Source organism: Mesocricetus auratus, unplaced genomic scaffold (genome assembly GCF_017639785.1).
Source record: "Mesocricetus auratus isolate SY011 unplaced genomic scaffold, BCM_Maur_2.0 Super-Scaffold_4256, whole genome shotgun sequence".
NCBI classification, from domain to species: Eukaryota; Metazoa; Chordata; class Mammalia; order Rodentia; family Cricetidae; genus Mesocricetus; species Mesocricetus auratus.
In genome coordinates, this window is record NW_024429182.1 from 106,378,650 (window position 1) to 106,399,013 (window position 20,364).

Below are 20,364 nucleotides of genomic sequence, written 5' to 3' on the forward strand. Positions count from 1 at the left end.
AGAGGAATATAAGGTGGGAGTAGAAAGGAGCAATCTGAGGCAGTCTGAGGTTTGGTAGGGACAGATTCAGTCTGGAGATGCAAAAAAATATGGAAGATATTTTTGTCTTGTTCTTTGCTCAGTTGATTTACAGGGCCTTGTTCTCCTGGTGCCTACCATCTTCTCTACTCTTATAGTCTTTCTGTCTCCTCTTCTTTGGGGTTCCTTTTATTTTCAATACCAGAATTTATTGAGTGGTTATTTTGGGAAATACAGGATCAGTCATGGATCCAATTATCATTTTAAGACATTTATTTCTCCCTCTTTCTGTCTCTGTGTGTTATATGTGCTTGAGTATATGAGTATACCATGTGTGTACAGGTGCCCAACCAAAGCCAGAAGATGGTATCAGATCCCTGGAACTAGAGTTACAGGTGGTTGTGAGCTGTCTGATGTGTGTGTTTAGAAATTAATGCAGTGCCTCTGTAAGAACAGCAGGCATTCTGCTACTGAGCCATTGCTCTAGCATCCCAAAAACCTTTAAAGGATAAATATCCAGTTTTCCCAATATGATGTATTACTAATAGTCTATTAGTCTATTTTTTCACACTTGAAAATAAAATACCACCTTTATCATCTACTAAATCCTGTAGCTCTTTGTCATTTTAAAAACATCTTATAATATATTTAAAAGTGTATTAGGCTTTCACATATCTCATTTTTAATTTTTTCCAGGGATAAATACTACCCAAGGCCCCATAGATTACATAGGCCTCCTCACTGACACCCACATTCAGAGGGTCTGGGTCAGTCCCATGCTTTCTACATAGCCATCAATCTGGGGTCCAAGAGCTCCCCCTTGTTCAGGTCAACTGTTTCTGTAGGTTAAACCAGCCAAGTCTTAACTCCTTTGCTCATCAGTTTTCCCCTTCTGTGACTGAATTCCAGGAGTTCAGTTTATCCCTGGCATACAAATAGACTTTGAGTGCCCATCCCACAATGAGGGATGCTCTCTCAGCCTGGACTCTTATGAAAGGGTCTAGGTCCTGCCCTAGATGAAATGACAGACTCTGGAGATCCACCATGAAGGGCCTCACCCTCCCTGGGGATGGGAGTGGAGATTGGATGGGGGACTGAGGGGCCTGGTGGGGAGGGTGGGGGAGGAGGGGAGAGAGAGGGAGCTGGGATTGACATGTGAAACAAGCTTGTTTCTAACTTAAATAAAAACATATTTTTTGCTATTTTTGTATATTAGCTTTTATATATTACTTTTAGAATCAACATTTCTTATTTAATTTTTTATGTTTTGCTGAAATTTTTAGTATAAAATTTAAAAGCAAAATTTGATGATCTGTTTTAAGTGACAAATTATAATCTATTATAATCCCTTTTAAAATAAAATTCTAAGAGTTTCACCTTAAAGTCAGTTCTCCCTCTCTCCCTCCTTGTTTGTGTGTGTGTGTATGTGTGTGTGTGTGAGATGCATGCGATTCTGATCCTGTGTACATGTACTGACCTGACACATGTGGAGGCCAGAGGTTCATGTCAAGTGCCTTCCTCTATTCCTCTTCATATTATTATTTTTTATTTTTTCATGTAGGGTTTCTCACTGGACCTTGAACTCATTGACTAATCAAGAGTAGTTGATTAGGGGACACTGGAAATAATCCCTACTCCATGTTTCCAGTAGTAGGATCACAGATACATGTCACTATATCCAGTTTATCATGTGGATTCTGGGGATCCAAAACCAATTCCCCTGTTTGTATGACAAGCACTTACAGCTTGAACCATCTCGTCTGACTTTAATGTTGCCTTTACATAGATCTCTCAAGTTTTCCAACAGTATATTTAAGGGATTATTATTTTTCTGTTGATATTCCAAAGGACATACTGTAGGGAGAGATCTTACTAGGTACCTGTGACTCTGGCCACGCCCACTTGGGCGTGGCCACAGGTGTGTATGGGACATGTGGGATATAGGCCTGAGGAGAGACAGGCAAGCTCTCTCTGGGTCCCGATCAGGTCTGGGACAGCTTGGAACCCTGACCCTGGATTATCGGTTTCTCATATAAGTGATTTCTCCCCAATAAAAGTAACCTACAACATCCCTATCCTGTGTACAGTAATATACTTTCTCTGATTATGTCCTTTTAATTTGTTACTGTGTGTATACATCTGAATATATTCATGTTATTGATTTATGAATATTAATTCACTTCTTGCCTATCTTTCTGAATATTTTTATTGCATAAAACGTTTTCTTCTTTCTTTTGCTGTAGTCTCCTAAATACACTTTTTATTTCCTAAATTCATGGAATCCTAAATTCCATTTATTTCCTAAATGGAAAACAATATCCAGAACAAGCACACAAAGGGATTTCTGGGTAGGAAAATGCATAGGTCACAATCAGTTCAATAGTGTTAATATAATGATGCGTCAGGATTCAGTCTAATATGTCAGTACAAAAGAGGCTTGTGAGCACCACAGGCAGTGACCTACCAGTGGCTGTCACATGAGGATTTTTGTCTGTTATAGTCAGAGAAGGAAGAAATAGTTTCAGCTGAATTATTGAAGGGGAAGATAACGCAAAGAAATGGTTGCCACCAGTATTAGACAGCTTCCACCTGCTGATTTTCACCAGATAAAGTTGTTGAACCCCTGGTTATGGTTACTTTGTAAAAGCCTATACATGATCATGTGGCAGCATTGTAACTGTCTATGGAAATGTGCATTTTACATGTTCTATTGTGATTTCCATTCCTTCTGAGGCATGCCATGTACTTTTCACAGGCTTTTAGTGTTTATCAGAACATGCTCAATTAAAGCTCAAATACATCAGTGAATGTGTATATTTTGATGGATTAGAATATTTGACACCTGAGAATTCCTGTACTCCAGAAGTATTTTTTTAAATATAGTGTCCCATTCCTTTATTAAAATGAATGGAATTACAAATGTTAAATTTTCTTATTTGATTAAGCCATTCATAAAAATTCAAGGAACCACTATAGGTCACTGGGAAGAAACTACTGAGTTCTTTCTTATTATAATCAATACCCTCTACACACACACACACACACACACACACACACACACACACACACACACACTTCCATGGTTCACCTAGAAAAATGTCCTTAGTTTCCAGTGCCATTTTGAATTTTCTTTCTTCCTGGTTCGACTTAGCTTAGCTTGAAAAATAAGTTCATATAAATAGTATCGATTAGGCTAGCCTAAAGCTTGCAATCTTCCTGCCTCAGCCTTCTGAGAAGAGTGACTTCTGGCATGTAACCATCCTGCCTAGTCTTCCCCTATGTTTTAATAGCTCATTTTTCAGTTAGTACAAACTGATAAGTCCCTACCTTGCCTAATGCAATCTTTACCTTTCCTTGACCTTTTTGTGACACTTATAAGTAGATGACCCATAGTTTTTTCTAAGCTTAAAAAGTTCAAATTATTTTCCTCTTCATGGTTAAAAACAGTTCTATTACATATATCCCATTTTAAAGGCATCCAGCCACAATAGAATTATCTCTACAAACAATGCCTTTATTCTAATTTGATTTAGCACTTAGGACTGATCTAGTAAATGTAGCCGATGATTTTGAAATAAAATATTTGTTGAGTGAATGCCTGAGTATTTTCTGTATATGAGTTTTAAATGAAGAACATCTATTTTATTGGGCATTGAGACACAGGTACAAATGTCCTAATATGCCCATTCAATAGTTATGCAACACAAGGATTTAACATTTTAAATGTTAAATAGTTACCTTTTGATCATATGAACTTAGCTTTAAATAGCACATAAGTAGTCTGAGAGGAAATGATGATGGGATTATCCCCACAGGCAAAATGAGAGTAGTGACATCAGCCTTTAATTTCTGAATGAAATTAGCAAAGGCAATCAAATGACTTGCTCTTCCTAAATGGTACAATGCACAGCGCAATGGGGATTATGGAGGCAATATTTGTACTTTAGTTTTTATGTGAAAATCACTGGTTCTGAGTCCTCAGATAGAGTTGTTTACATATCTTTTCATGATATGAGATCAAATATTAGCTTAGAGAATGAATTTAGTCTACAAGCATATATCTTAGATCTGAAAGTTATCAGAAATTAACAGTGCACTTACAGGAGATATCCAATGAGTAACCTCAGCAAACAAGGTGAACTCATCACGTGTCATCAGTTCCTCAACATAAAAAAATACTTTTGAGTGTGGAAACTGGAAATTTAGCCATATTTATTTCCGAGAACAATGTTTCCCTGGTTTAATACCTAGTTTAGCCTTTTCTTATATATTCTCTGTATTTAATACCAATACAACTTTTCATTGTATATGCACTTAAGCAGATCCCCTTATTGCCAAGGGAATAATTTTATTCCAAAGGCATTAAAAGAAATAACACTAAAGGGAAAATACAGTGCTTTGAGACCGCATGCCAAAGTTAAAATTGCCATTTGTGCTTATTAATAGTCAAACCATTGTTCAGAATGGCCCTTCACATAAAAACAGGTCCACCTACTACTTGGAACTCAGAGCTCAGAACACAGTCTTGAAAAAGTAAAATCATCTGTGAATTCAGAGACACATTTGCACATTCATTAAAAGATGAATGTACCTTTTCATTTATCCCATGGCAAGAAATGGAAAGAGTGTATGGTAGCCTTCCTTGCCATAAATGGTGGGTTCAAGCAACCAGACCAGCAGATAATCTTTGTGCTTTGTTTCACCTGGTGATGTGGTAAACTGACCATGTACAACTAAATTATGAGCCACTCTAAACTTTTCTAGCCTTAACACTCACATTGTGTGACAATCAGCCCAACTTGTTATGCAGTATTGCTAGAAGATCAATAATGGATTTAATTTTCAATTAAAATCTTAGTTCATAGTCCATGTGCTATGAGCTGAAAACAGCAAGCTCTTGCCCTCTATAAGGATAATCAGTTTGAAAGCTGAACATTTTCAAAGATTTCCATGCTGGGATAGATAATTTTAGCCATGTTGGTTTTAGAGAGAAAGAAAGCTAAGGACAGAGAGAAGAGCCATCCTAGATTAGAAAAAAACAAATAAATTGTTATGTAAAATGGAAAAGCTGGCAAAATGTATTTCATTTAGATGTCCAGTGAGTTCTGTGTCTGTTATAGTGCTATTGCTATTTTTGTAGCCCAGTTGATATTTAACTATGTTGGATGACAAATTTGTCATGAAAGAACATTATGAGATTTTTTGTTAAAGAAAATTCCTCTTAAATGTGTGAGTTGGTTATGAGCACAATGCACTCACAGGCAACATGTGAGAGGCTTCAAGCACTGTTTTGATTCAGTCTGGGCATAGGTAATCTTTGCCTAAGTACTGGAGTGTTGGAATGAGGGCTCTCCCCTCTTAAAGGGTTCCTGCTCAGGCTTGCACCTCAGCTATTCTCTTCAGTCATAGTCTTGAATTTTATCCTATTTCTCTACTCCTGGTCTTACCGGTTACTATCCAGAGTCTGAATGCAAACTTTCTTTGTCTTTTATTTTCCTTCAAAGGCTTTGCTAAACACTTCCAAAATAGTCAAGGCTAGGGAAGAGATCATGAAACTACTAAGCTAATTTAACTAAATTTGAGATGTTGGCACCCGTCTTTCTCTTATGTTTTGGGATGTTGGAAGGCCTGGATACAAGAGGATGAACAGAGAAGGAAAAAATGAAGTTCTTTACAAGAAGATGGATTTTTTGGGGGGAAAACTATCCATAGCTTTGTGGAGAAGGCAGCACTGAAGTGACTCTTGAGGGGAGGATGCTGAAACTTGCCAAAATGGAAAAAGGAAGGCATTCCAAAGGTGGTAAAGGGATGAGAAAAGGCTCAGAGGCAGAAGGATCAGAATATAGAAGAAAGTTAAAATAACACAGTAAAGGATAAAACCAAGATCTATGGCTAGAGGAGAGGAAGACCACAGAAGGCATGGAATGGTGTAGTGAGAAATTTAGATTCTTACCTAGAGGCAAAAAAAAGAATCGTTGAACATTTCTGAGCAAGGATGAACCATTCATAAGGTTATGGGCTTTCAAAAGCTAGTCTAGGATACATGCGTAGACATAAAGGGATTGGCAAAGGAATCTATTGTAGTGGGTCAGAGAAAATTTCATAGAGACATGAACTTTATAATAATTTTAAAGAGTGAACTGGTTATACCATGAATTGCTTTCACAGGTTATGGTGGATTATTTGATTGAAAACAGCAAAGCAAAGGGAGTGAAAATCAAGTGACTTTGAGCTTTTGACTTTGGATGACAGAGGCAGCCATTAACATAAATGGAAGCTGGTGAGAAAGAGACAGCATGCTGTCAGTTTTCAATATATTTAGGGATATATTCCCATATATTAAGTAAATGGCAATACCAAAGGATAAATATATTCATAAACACTGCTGAGCATTTTTATAAAGCATACAAAGAGTCACAAGGCAGTTTTAACTTAACTTGGATAAAATGAATTTGCGTAGAACTAGATAGAATACCTAGTTGCAAAAAATGTTTATCATATATATCACACAAGGGACTACCAATACACATCACATGTGTTGATACACGAAGAAGACAAATTTATAGTGGCTTTACTTTAAATTGGGGAATATTAAATAAATAATACTCAACCAACAAATATTGCTGCCAAAGGACTAGAGATTAGAGCATGTGAAATACCATGGGAGTTATTTTAACAGCAAAGAAGTGAGCTCATTAATGGATTTTTTTAACTAAATTTTTTTGCCAATTATGGTAACAATAAACTAAGAATTTTTAATTATTACCTTGAAAATAATCCTATTAGGTTATCATTATTTTCTGATGAGGGAAGTGAATCTAAGAGGTCTGGGCTCAGCCGGGTGTTGGTGGCGCTGGCCTTTAATCCCAGTACGTGGATGGCAGAGGCAGGTGGATCTCTGAGTTCGAGACCAGCCTGGTCTACTGAGCGAGTTTCAGGACAGGCTCCAAAACAATACAGAGAAACCCTGTCTCGAAAAAACAAACAAACAAAAAACAAAAAAGAAAAAGAGGTCCGGGCTCTTGGTCTATAACCCATGACAACTTAAAAACATCCAGGAAATTCCTTAATACATGTCATTCCTTTAATGATTGTATTCTGTACACAGTAACTGTTCATTTAATGGATGTTATGTAGCTATAATTATTTCTTGTACAACAGTCTACAAATGTTACTTTATTTTCAGTTTGTGCTGACACACAGTGCAATAACTGTATATAAAGTTGGTATTTGTAAAGAAATAAAAATAGATTGTATGTAAAATCATTTATCAGAGTTGGGAACATGGCTTAGTCAGTAAGTAGCTGTGGCTTAGGCAGGAAGACCTGAGTTTGGAACCCTAGGACCCATGCACAAAGATAGGCATTATGTGTGTGAAGCTGTACTCCCAGCACAGAATATTGAGGGTTACAGACAGGAGGATCCTTGAAGCTCATTTGCCAGTCAGTCTAGTCAAACTGGTGAACTCCATGTTCAGTGGGAATCCCTGTCTCAAAGTATAAGGTGGAGAGAAGATTAAGAAGACACTCTGTCAACCTCTAGTCTCCACATGCACATATAAGTATTCACCAAACACATGCATACACCATGTACACATACTTATAAAAATAATGGTAGAAATTACTGATATTTGTTAGTAGATAAATGAGCTTATGCTCTCCCTTTTTGATAATACTTGCCTAAAATAAATCCATACTTAGATAACAATAAAATTCCAATATTGACATACTCAATTTTCCGACTAAACCTTACGTGATTCTTTCACAAGAGCAATTAGTAAAAACTATTAGGTCCCTCAAAATTAAAAGCAGACATATCATGTGACCCAACTCTAAAACTCCTGAATATTTAGTCAAAACTTTCCCTCTCAATGCATCAGAGATACTTGCATATACATCAGTGTTCACTGAAACATTGTTCAAAGAAATAAGTTAGGGACTCTACATATGTGTTTATCAAGAGATAAATGGATAAAGAAAATATATGAACAAAGTCTTGTCATTTGCAGAAATATGGATGGAACTGGAAATAGCCATATTAAGTGAGTTAAGTCACAACAAACATTGTATTTTCTTTCATTTTTGAGTCCCAGGCTTCATAGATACATAAAATCCATAAACATATGATATTAAATTCAAAACAAAATTGTCTATGAGAGCAAAGGGGAAAATTTAAGGAGTAAGGAAGGAGAAGGTAGTGGAGTATGCAGGTATGCCCAAAGTATATTATTCACATGCGTGGAAATGGTCTTATTTAATCCAGAATAACGAAACTGTGCCACATAATTTCTTATAGAGCTTAAAATTTGTTTATGTTGGGTCACAATGACTAATGATCTTGATGTGCATTTAATGACAGATTTCATTGGTTTATTTATACTAAGAGTAGTTCTTGGAAAGGCCACTAGAAGGCTTTCATTATAAATCTTTCCTTGGAACAGGCATACACATTCATATTTTCTTTCTTTAATTTTTGATTTCTTGACAAACTTGAATAGATCTGTTTTATCATTACTTTATACATAAGATGACTACTGATACATAGGTACCCCAGATGCCTACAATGACTAAATCTCTAACTGTTATAAGAGGAATTTACATGTTGCGTAAGGCATTTTTTTATATTTCATTAGAAATGCGCAATGGGCTTCCAAATGGTCCCCAAGTGAATTACTAGTCACATTTCCACAGAGGTTTCTCTGTAACCTTCCTCATTTGACACACACAGCATTCCATTTAGGAAACTGGGCCTACGATGCAGAATACCCTACATATAATTTATCATTGGGGGGGGCACTATGTGATTCATCTTAGGTAGAAGAGTCAAAGCATTCCAGAGAAAGGAAAACATTTTACATGCTTGCAGTTCCCTATCTGGTTCTCTTTAATCACATGTGTCCAATGGCATCACTATTCTAACCAATTAGCTCTATTCAATTGTGCATATTTAACATTTCCCCAACACACAACTCAACTCCCTTTTCACCATGCTCTCCTCCAAGTCATATTTAACTGACCTCTGCTCTCATTCTTACGCTTTCAATTTCTTTTCTTTATAGTGGCCAGAATGAGTTCCAGGTCATGAATAAGCCTGGTGGTGGTGCATGCCTTTAATTCCAGCACTCAGAAGGCAGAGTCTGGGAGATCTCTAAGTTCAAGGCCAGACTGATCTACAGTGTGAGTGCTGGGGCAGCCAGAGCTATACAGAGAAACCCTGTCTAGGAAAACAACAACAACAACATCAACAACAAAATGGATCTTATCATATCTAGCCCGTGCTTGAAATTTGTACAATATTTCCCACTGCATTTATATAATTCTAAACTTTTAAACTCTTAAATATTACTAAATCAGCAAAGCATGATCTGATTCTTACTTACCTTACTCTTTGTCCCACTATGTGACTACTAGACAATATGAAAATCTTTCCTATCATTGGGCTTCCATGCTTTCATTTGTACCTGGAATGCTCTCTAACCTTTATATAGCTATTTTAGTTTATAATTCAAGAATTACTTTGGGTAACTTTTGTCTCTTTTGTTGTATTATATAATCTGTTTTCCCTCCTTATCTTACATTCATTCTTAGTTTTCTCAGTTTATATTATAGCTGCTTACCTCACCTGACTCCAATTTTCTTGAGAGCTACTCCTTCTGAATCTATGTCTAGCTGTGTTGTATCACAGGAAATATTTAATAATTGAGGGACCATGTTACTGTATAGCTAGATAACCATACATTAAGTTCACTTAGCTGAATACATGTAACTGGCTAGAATACTAATGCTTACCATCGGACAACTAGTAGTCAAAAAGAACCAGATGAGGAACTATGAACACATGGAATGGAATAATGTTTCCAGTTCTCTGGCAAATTCTGACATCTTGTGATATCATAACTTTCACAGTTACCCCACCTCCCCATTAAACTCACGGCTCAAGCTCTATTACAGAACTGATGACATTTTGCATTGAAAACATCATTAGGTAAGTTGACTTTAGAGTCATCTTTTCTATTAGAACTTTTGAGGAAAGAAACTGATGTATGTTTTTTGGTTTTACGAGACAGGGTTTCTTTGTATTGTTATGGAGGCTGTCGGTCCAGCCCGGCCTCGAACTCACAGAGATCTGCTTGCCTCTGCCTCCCGAGTGCTGGGGTTAAAGGCATGCACCACCACCACCCGGCGAAACTGATGTATCTTTAACCTTCATATTACATCAGAGTTTCCATGATACAAATTATTCACAGTGGGAATTTCTTTCAGGAATACTGTGATTCTAAAATTAATACTTATACTAAAGGGAAGAAAGCAGTATCTGTTCCCATTTAGTATAAAGCCTACCTACTTGTTACTTGAATTCTACACTCTTGAGATTGAGGCACTCAGAGAGGCATTTGGAATTCAAACAATGACTGGAACACTTTCCTTCCTTGTTAATAAATAGGCTTTGTATAGAGAAACAAATCCTTATCAGACCTACACAAAAAGACCCCAGTACCAAAAGTATTACTGACTCAGCACACTCTCCAGCAGGCTCCATACAACCAGATTTCTGGACAGAAAGTTGTCCCAAGGATTACTTTGGCCCAGCAGAGCATCTTCATTACTACATATGCTCATTGGGTTATTACCAGGTTAATTAGCTTTCACTGTTTATTTCCCTCCTCCATGTCACAAGGCATTCTTAACCCATGACATGCTCAAAGAAGAAAGTGGCTCAATAGAAAGTGAAAGAGCTGGAGGGGGCCTAATGCCAGAATAATGATTTAATGGAAGTGTTCCTGGTAACATTAAGGAGTGGGGTCATCAGCTCCCTGCAGCCTTTAATGGTTTTGCTGAGCAGCTGGAGGTCATCCAGTGACTCAGAGCAGGAATCTAGCAGAAGATTGGCAATACTTTCCTGAGGGCTTAAATTAGCCTTTGCTTAGAGAAATGATGAATAATTGTTGTTAGCCAACTTGTATAAATAGACACATATTATTTACAGATACAATACATATTTTTAATGGAAAAAAACCATGTTCCATTCATTTGAATATAAGAGGCAAACTTCCACTGTGAATTAGTAAATGGATAGGGTAGACCTTTATTCATGCTTGAATTCTAATTCACCTGCGCTTAAGTCATGAGGAACCTCTAAGCTATTTTCATTACATTGCTAAAAAACTTGCTACCATATTTAGTAAAACAAAAAATACTTCAAATGACATGCATGCATAGCTAATATTTCCTGAGTTTGCACCAGGATTTGTTCCAAATATGTGAACTGTTTCAACGAATCATCATAACATCTCCAAGAACAAGCCTTGTTTTTACTTGTGTTCTGTAGCTGAGAAAATGAAGGCCAAGGAAGTGAAACATTTCTATCCAGTCTAACAGCTAGTGACAGGCAGAGCTGGAGTTCAACCTACATGCTCTGATCTTTAGTCTATGCTTCTCTTTATGTGCAAGCTCTTTAAAAATATTTCATTTCTTTTTGTACATAGATTCAATGAAGGTAAATGGCTGAATGAGGCTTTTAATGAGACTGCCTGGTACTTGTGTTCAAAATGATAAACAGCACTTAATTCTGTCTCCTAGAGGTGACATGCTTATTTTTAATCACATATTTAGCATTAGACAGTAATTAGGTTAGGTTATGAAGAAAAAGGAAATACTTTATGAAGAGTCTAATGCTTATTCAATCATAATCTAAAATTTCTGAAGCATCTGAAATACTATTTGAGTACTGTTCATGTCAGTGTTCCAAATAAAATTCATATGATTCAATTTCACTGTTTACCCAGTTTCTTGGAGCAAGTACAAGAGCACCTAGACATCTGTGAACATTAAAAAAAACAAGCTTAACTTATTTTGTCTGTCCCAAACAAAGAACAATTCAATACTTATTGGCTACAACACACAATACAATAACCAAAATGAATCACATTATGAAATAAAATTTAGTATCAGTAAAGATTGTTATGTTTGAAGATTTAAATTTGTATGTGTGTGTTTTTATGTGAGTGATTGGCATATGTGTATGGGTGTGTGTCAGGGCCAGATGAGGGTATAAGATGCCTTGTAGCTGGAAATACATGTGTTTGTGAGCCATCTGATATGGGTACTGGAAACTGAACTCAGATCCTCCATAAGAGCAGTAAGCTCTTATGGGCAATCTCTTCTGTCCCAGTAAAGATTACTTTTGTTACTTATGTTACTATCTGGTTATATGAAAGAATTTACCATGCACATCTGAAATGTTAGAATGTATTAATATGCTGGTCAAGTTATAATGAGCCTATCAGTTAAAAATCAAAGAAAATATTAAATGGTGATTGTTATTATCATTTATGGTATTTCCTACAAATATACACTCTTCTAATGTTAGTTTGTGTGTAGAGTTTTGATTTCTTAAATCATCTGTAAAAACCACTATCATGGAGTGTCAAGTCTACTGGTAAGCAATGAAAGCCAGAGAATTAACTGTCATGGTAGGTGGATTATGCAGTAAGCTTTAGACATACCATTTTGACATTTGTGCCTCAGTATGAGTCTTTTATAGTTTCGTTACCTTTCGGCCCTTTGAAAAGCTTGATTTCCACGACAGTCTCCAAAATGGGTCGTCTTCTACGTACATACAGTCGCACAATAGAGCCTGCTTCTTTGAGGGCCTCCACTGCTTTACTGTGGGAAACCTCCGACACATCAACCTCGTTCACCCGCAAGATACAATCATTGACTCTGCAAGGGAGGAATAGGCAAGGTTCAGCAGGACCTAGGGACCTGGAGTGAAGAATTAATCATCATTAACCTTGACAAGGGTCAAGAGTATGAGAGATTTGAAAATGTTCAAATAAGGAAGGTTCCTTAAATACAGTAAAAGAAATCAAGTCAGGAACAAACTCCTTGATCTCCTAGCATTCCACACAGTGATCACAAGGCTAGCCAGTTAAAACTCTACTGTAGTAGTGTGACTTGAATTGAGTGGCAGATGGCATAGTTAGAAGGATATGCATTTTAAGATATCTGTCAATGACATCATTATTTTTACTGTCTTAAATGGTTAGACTGAAAGTTATAGACTAAAGGCTTCTCCAAAGCTATTATGGCAGACTATATAGACACAACAGATGGAATTTTATCATTTAAGTTTGCAAAATTCTTAACTCACTAGATATAAAAGTGTTATGCAATAATTGTAGAAACTCTAAAAAATATAACTATGTAGGAAGAAGGAAAAACATATAAAACAGTCATCTCAATGTGCTTAGCTTTTTGAATTATCTTTAAATATCTTTTCCCTGGAATTCATCTCACAATACTATAAATGTTGGAGCTTAGACTTAATGAAGCTTGACAAGATCCTCAGATAATCCTGTCTAAGACATTTACTTTAAAAACTAAGAATTATGTAATGTTTTAATTGCTTCTATATTCACACAGGAAGGAATAATTTGACTTCCTTTCCAGTTGCTTTATTTTTATGATAATGATTAGTTATATCATGATTAATGGATAAGAGAATGGGTTTCTGGCTAGAAAGATTTCTTCACTCTGCCCATCCATTTTATTATTCTCCATTTCAGGTTACTTTGTTGCTCCAAGTCAAAAGTGAGCAACTGTTCTTAACCTTACCCCTTCTTCCCTCCATCACTATACATTCAGATAAATTTTCAGAGCAAATCCAGTGGCTATCAAGGTTTGTTCATCTTCCCTGCTAACTCCTGATTGAAGTCAGTACCATCTCTTCCCTGGATAACTTTCACAACCTCCTACCTAACATTCTTGGGTTCTCTTTGTTATTTTGAAGTGACTACCAAATAGTGAATGTGTTTGGTACCTTATTCAAATTATATTCCCTGCTTCTCCCTTCCAATGTCTGGTTTTGTTCAAGAGATATATTATTTAGCAAATATTTATTGAATATGAAGAAAACAACAATTCAAATTCAATTGTTGGGTTTCTATCTTCTAAGTTTATAAGTATAGGTAATTTTCTCAATCTCTGTGGTGATAGCTTGTTTATACTCTAACAAATAAAACTTGCCTTAATATTAGAAGGCAGAGCTAGCCACTAGCTAACCATAGAGGTCGGGAGGTCTCTCCAGACAGACAACAAGTGAGATGGCTGGTAGAGAAAGGAATATAGGCAGGAAGATATAGGAGCAAGTTCTCTTTTCAGTCTGTGGATTTCACATAGTTAAGAACTCTAGTAACTGGCTGCTCTGCCTCGCTGATCTTTCAGCTTTCACTCCTACTACCTGTCTCCAGGCTTTTATTATTTAGACCTATTAGAACTCACATTACAAATCTCTCTAAACCTCCACATTCTTTACTTTAATAATAGTAATATCTATTATGAATGTTTTAGGGAATAATAAAGTAGACAACACACACACACACATATATATGTGCCTTTTCATAGATCCTATCATGTAATAAACTCCTAATAAATACATTGGCAGTGCAGTATGTATTGATGTATAATATTCCTAACAATGGATTTTTTACAGCTTTGTGGAATAAGATGATGTCCATTGTAGAAATTAGTATAATGTGTAATAATGTAAGCAGTTAAGCCTTTCTATTGGCAGATTAGACAGAGACTAGATTTGTTCCATAGTCTATGAATCTATGTATCCTTCTTTCCTATCTGTCTGTCTGTCTAATATATCTTCCCCATGATGATGATCATCTATCATCTATCTATTTACTTATTTACTTACCACCTTTATATTTGTATTTATTATTTATACAGCACTGGGTGGGTAAGCCTAGGCCTTTATGCATAGTTGGTAAGTACTCTAGTACTGAAATATACCTGGACCCTCCAAATCTTCTTACTAATATGTATGTATGTACGCATGTATTATATGTGTATATATATCTTAACGTGATGCACCATTTTATGTATATTATATGTATTAATTCAAAATACAAGTTTTTCATGAACATATTATATAAAAGCATGGGGAGGGTTTTTAAGTGTATTTTCCCCATAATTCTTTTTATGTCTGTTTAAGAAGCTATTATTGCAACCCTTGCCTTTATGAGAGCATGCAGCAGCCTTAAATCCTGAAATGAAAGATTTCTTTAAGAGGTAGTGATGTTATTTAATCAGAACAGATGGAATGGCTTTAATAGGTTTACACATACATTTCCTTCCTAACAAAACAAAACAAAAAATCCCAAAAACCACCAATTAAAATACTTTTGAGAATGAAGGCATGCATCAGAGATGCCAGCTCCCCTAGTGCAGCTGGTCCTTTGAGAGTGGATAATTTTGCCTTCTCATAATAATGAAAAAGCATAGTTTATCATTACCTTATGTTCAGAATACTAAGCATATCTTGACCACTATTTTTCATAGATGGGAGCTATAGAAAAAATTTAAAATAACATCTATTCAACTCTAATTAATTATTTCCTTTTGTGTACAGTGAAATCTTTAATTATCAGTTATAAGCATAATAAAAACAGTCTAACTCATGTGGTTGCTCCTGAATACATAGGTGAATTAGGAATCTTTAACATAGTGCAGAGAGCACAAAATTTACAAAGAGAGGGTCAGCATAATAAGATACCCACTTCTTTGGATTTCATATTCCCATAAGAAAAGAGGAAGAATAGCCATAGTTGGGGAGAGGAGACAGCAGACAGTTAATAGGTGTAGATAAGTGTTAACCCTGGAGGTATGAATGTTACTGATATAGGTAAGACTTGCTCAGGGTGATTTGCTTAAAGTGAATACAGTAGAAATGTAAAATTCTCATTAGCATACCAACTGTGTACTGTATTAGTCTGGTCCCCTCAGTAATTTTTCTCACTTCAGTTCATGAAATATTGATCTTCATTTTATAAATAGAGGAGTACCAATGGTAAGGTCACTCACTGTTGGTAAGGACAGGGACATGATTTCCAACTGGTTTTATCCTTCTCCATGCTAACACAAAGAATTCAGAGTTGTTTGCTTTACCTTGAAACAAAAACAGATGATGATTCTACATTGAAATTCTTAAAAGGAGAGAATGTCAAGCTAGGGAACTAGGGCACTCAACTCCCCTTCCTTCCAGGTGCCTGAAATAGAATCTGGCCAGAAGGCCACGGCTATTTAAAATGAATTTGTTTACTCCAAGTGCAGATAACCTTTGTGAGTAAAGTCACCCCTTCATTATAAGGCACATAAATGTATCATTAACTTCAAGCTCAAATAATTCATCATCCCAGCAGAAAGCCCATCCTCTATGATAGCTCTGAGCCATTGTCTGAGTAATCCATTTGCATACAGACTTTCTCTTCACTGTACTACTGCACCTGACACTTTCACTCAGTGTTTGCTGTTTCACATAGAAGTCTGTAGTTTTGTCTGCAACATTTACATAAAAGAGCATATGAAGAAAACATAATAGAGAAAAATAACATAGGGAGAGAAAAGAGGAAAATCTAGATGTAGAAAAACCATTGCTTTATTTAAAAATGGAGGAAGGAATGAGTTGAATGCCATTTTCAGAAACAAAAATTTAAAAGCAAGACTTTTGATGAATGTTACCTTGTGAGCATAATGTCCCCAAGACCCTTCCTCTGCTCCCTAAGAAAGACTTTACTTGATCTGATTCACATGATAGCTTCAAGTCAGCCTTAGCCTGAAAATCATCACCCTCTGACTGGTCTCCAGTCCTCTGAGCATCTTCAGCTATACACAAGCACCCTCAGTCATTATAAACTCACTTTAGTACATTCCTGGTTTTTTCCCCTCTGTTCACAAAGCATAAATAAATATTACTAAAGTCTTAAAAATTACTAAGGTTCTCCCTTTTTGAAATTTCATATTTAGATCATGGACCACATTACAACTGAAGGTAGAAACAAAGAAATGAGCACAACATAATATTTTTCAGGAGAGTAAAGAGACAGATGTTTTGGAGGCACATAATATGCAAAGTAAACATCAACATTCTTATAGAGTTCTTGTTGGGGAGATTGTGGAATTAATACCAAGTATTAGACTGTTCTATATCAAGTTGGGGCCTACACTAAAATTATTCATCTTCGTTTGAACTCAAAATTTAACTGAGTTACTCAGTTTATAAACATACATTGTACTAACCTGTGGTCTTTGATTGATTAAAAAGTACAATGTCTATCACATAGTTGGAAATATTCCATATACAAAATAACCAAATAACCAAAATAGGAAGGTTATATAAAGTTTTTTTCATTTAATAATTGTGACTGAATCTTAAAGAGGTAATAGTAAGCTATGTTTGTGCAATTTCAAAGTTCATGTAATACAGCACTCACACTTTCTGGTTTGTTAAAAATAATTATACAGGCAGTGTGTGATGGCACATACCTTTAATCACAACATTCATAAAGCAGAGGCAGATGGATTTCTTTGAGTTTGTGGTCAGCGTGTTCTACACAGCAAGTTTTTTTATTTTTATTTTTTATACAGGGTTTCTCTGTGTGCCTCGATTGTCCTAGAGCTCTGTAGACTAGGCAAACCTCCAACTCAGAGATTTCCCAACCTCTACCTCTTGAGTGCTGGGGTTAAAGGTGTGTGCCTCTATGCCTGAATGAAAAAAAGAATCTATGAGGTGGAACCTAGAACTGTTCATATATAAGCATGCACTCTAACATTGAGTCATACTCCCTGCCTTCTAAGATTTCTTATTAAGCAGGTCTAGAAGAAATTCTTAATGACCCTGACTGATGGGAGGAATGTCCTTCTGAATGCTTTGAATATATGTTTCTCTTGTTGGTTTAATAAAATGCTGATTGGTCAGTAGTTAGGCAGGAAGCATAGGTGGGGCTACCAGACTAGGCGCATGCTGGGAAGAGAGTCACCAGAGAGAGAGATATCATATAACTGCTGAGGGAGTAAGAGGGCCAGGCATTACTGGTAAGCAAAGACAACATGGAGATACACAGATTAATAGAATGGGTTAATAATTTAGAGAGAGTCAATAAGAAGCCTTAGCCATTGGTCATACAGTTTATAATTAATGTAAGCCTCTTTCTTTTTATTTGATAATAAATGGGTTTTGTTCCAGATAGAACAGAAACTCCGTTTACACCTGTCAGTTCTGTTGGCATTCTAGGTTTTGAAGGAGCAATCTGATAGAAGTTTTTGATCTTAAGAACGTCAAACAAACCCTGTCTCATAAAACCAAAAAAAAATAATGTCAAACAATTATGATGAAAATCTTGAGTTATGATTGTGGAATTGAGTGTCTCAGTTTGCAACTTTTCACTCTTTGGAACAAATCTCAAAGGCAAGCTGGCAAGGAGACCATAGAGGCACACTGTAAGAAGTTATGCACATGCAAACCATTTTCCAGCACGTGCTTCATTTTCTAGACTCTTTCTGACACCTTTCCTTCAGCATTAGCCAATTCAGTTGCTTTCTTCTCCATTTTAATCATAGGACTCTGCTTTCTTCTCTAACTCTGGATGAGTGTAACTGCGTTTATTATGCATAGATGCCATCTTCTACAGTGAACACACTGTCTCTCTCTCTCTCTCCATTTGCCACTTCATTTCCCTTATATGAAATGCTTTCAGGAGTCTCTGCAGCTGTCATCTGGGAAACATCACAGCTTTCCACAACAGGGGAAGAAATTGCTATTTCAGCACCAGTGATTGGTCTTTTGGCTCTTTCCTGGAGAAGCAGAGCTGCCAGTAACAAATCTCAAGCCAGGCAGCTTAATGAGTATAACAAAGAAAATAGGCATCGGATGGGGATTTCAAAGAGAGAGAACCACAGGGCTGGACACTGCTGATTCTGCCTACTAAAAAATTCTGTCCACGGACAGGAGGACAACATGTCAACTTTCATGAGATGGGTGCTGTCCCTTCCACCTGGTTTCAGTTACTACAGCAGTGTCCTGCTTTTCTGATGCCAGGCTAATAAGTTGCCCTCTACTTCACTCTAAAACAAAGGAAGGTTACCTTTCCCAAATCAAACTTGTCAGTGTTTCTGCTCACCCATCTATTCGTCAAGATTTACTTAGTACACATAACATAAAGACAGTGATTTATTTTTATTTGTCTGATAGTATTCATTTAAGAAGTAACATCATGTATGAAGACTAAATTTGAACTCATTCCTCTCATATTGTTCTCCAAACATGCCACTGTATTTTATTTCATATTGCTTTATATCTTCCAGATTTTAAGTTAAATCCGGCTTCATTCAGAGTAAGTTCATACTCCATGGCCTCAAGAAATGTTTCGGGATCACTGAAGTTCTCATTGTTCATAAAGCCTGTAGTGCAAACAAAGACATGGTGGGTTCTCATCCAAACCTGCAGGATGACTGGGTATCTTGCTAGCCCTACCATACAGTAAAATAGTTCGACTTTAGGAAATGTGTCTTTAAATGTTAGATTTACTCTTTCATTTCCCTCTATTCAAATGTCTTCCAACCCTAGACATGGATGTTGCCCCAGACACATGGGACTCAAAATTACATACTTGTTTTCATTCTAATTCACCTTTGTTTAATGATAGTGGTGAATATTTCAGTGAGAAACTGAGAATCACAAGAAACAAAGTACTGCAAGAACACTAGGTTTTATAAGTCATGCACAAATTCTAGTCCCGTAGTTTTACTATTCAGTTAGGCAATTTTCTCCTGCATTTTCATGTTGAATTCAATGATTTTTAAAAATTCTCTTCTACCTCTGCTGTTTTACACATCAAAACTTAGTGTCATCCCAGCCTTGAATTTATTTATTTGGAAGTCAAGAGTACACCTCAAATTGATCAAATTGCCAAATTATTCTTATTTCCTTATTTCTTTCCATTGGAGAAATCTTAATTCACTTTTTATCTTCACCAAGGTTTATTACTATAACACCAGAAATGCATGGTATGGGAGAGATGTTTGTCTCCTCCTTTTCAATACTGATGATCACTCTGAAGTTGCTTTATAGTTTAACAGAAGAATTAGAAAAACAAGCTACTAAATTTCCATGCAAATGTTGTAGAACATATTGGAAGAATTTGTTTTAAGATCTTCAAAGGAGTTTTCTTAGAGCAGGTAAGGCAGCTGAGATTGAGGGTCATGTAAGATGTTCATGATGTGGGCAGAGAGGGAATCCAACTTCTGAAGCAGCTTAGCAGCTGATATATGGGTCACAGGATCAGGCTTGGAAGGAACTGCAAGACTTGATAAGGAATTTTGACTTGAACCCAAAGGAGACAGAAGTGGTGGTTATACTTGAAACTAGATTATTGCTTTGTAAACTACTCCCCCCACACTTGCCTTCATGTGCAGAGGAAGACTTAACTAGGCTTGCAAGGGAGGACAGAAGAAAGCATGGGCTATCCTTGGAGCACAGGGTGCTCCTGTACTGGAAGCT

At 36.4% G+C, this 20,364-nt stretch overlaps 1 protein-coding gene across 14 annotated transcripts in view; it reads right to left on the reverse strand.

Moving 5' to 3' along the window:
- Dlg2 (discs large MAGUK scaffold protein 2) overlaps nucleotides 1-20,364 on the reverse strand; it is a 1,919,116-nt gene that overhangs the window by 498,901 nt on the left and 1,399,851 nt on the right. For all 14 annotated transcript variants that reach the window (XM_040732003.1, XM_040732001.1, XM_040732000.1 and 11 more), the window contains one exon: nucleotides 12,571-12,740. In XM_040732003.1, the coding sequence (XP_040587937.1) occupies nucleotides 12,571-12,740 (170 nt within the window). The remainder of the gene's footprint in view (nucleotides 1-12,570; nucleotides 12,741-20,364) is intronic.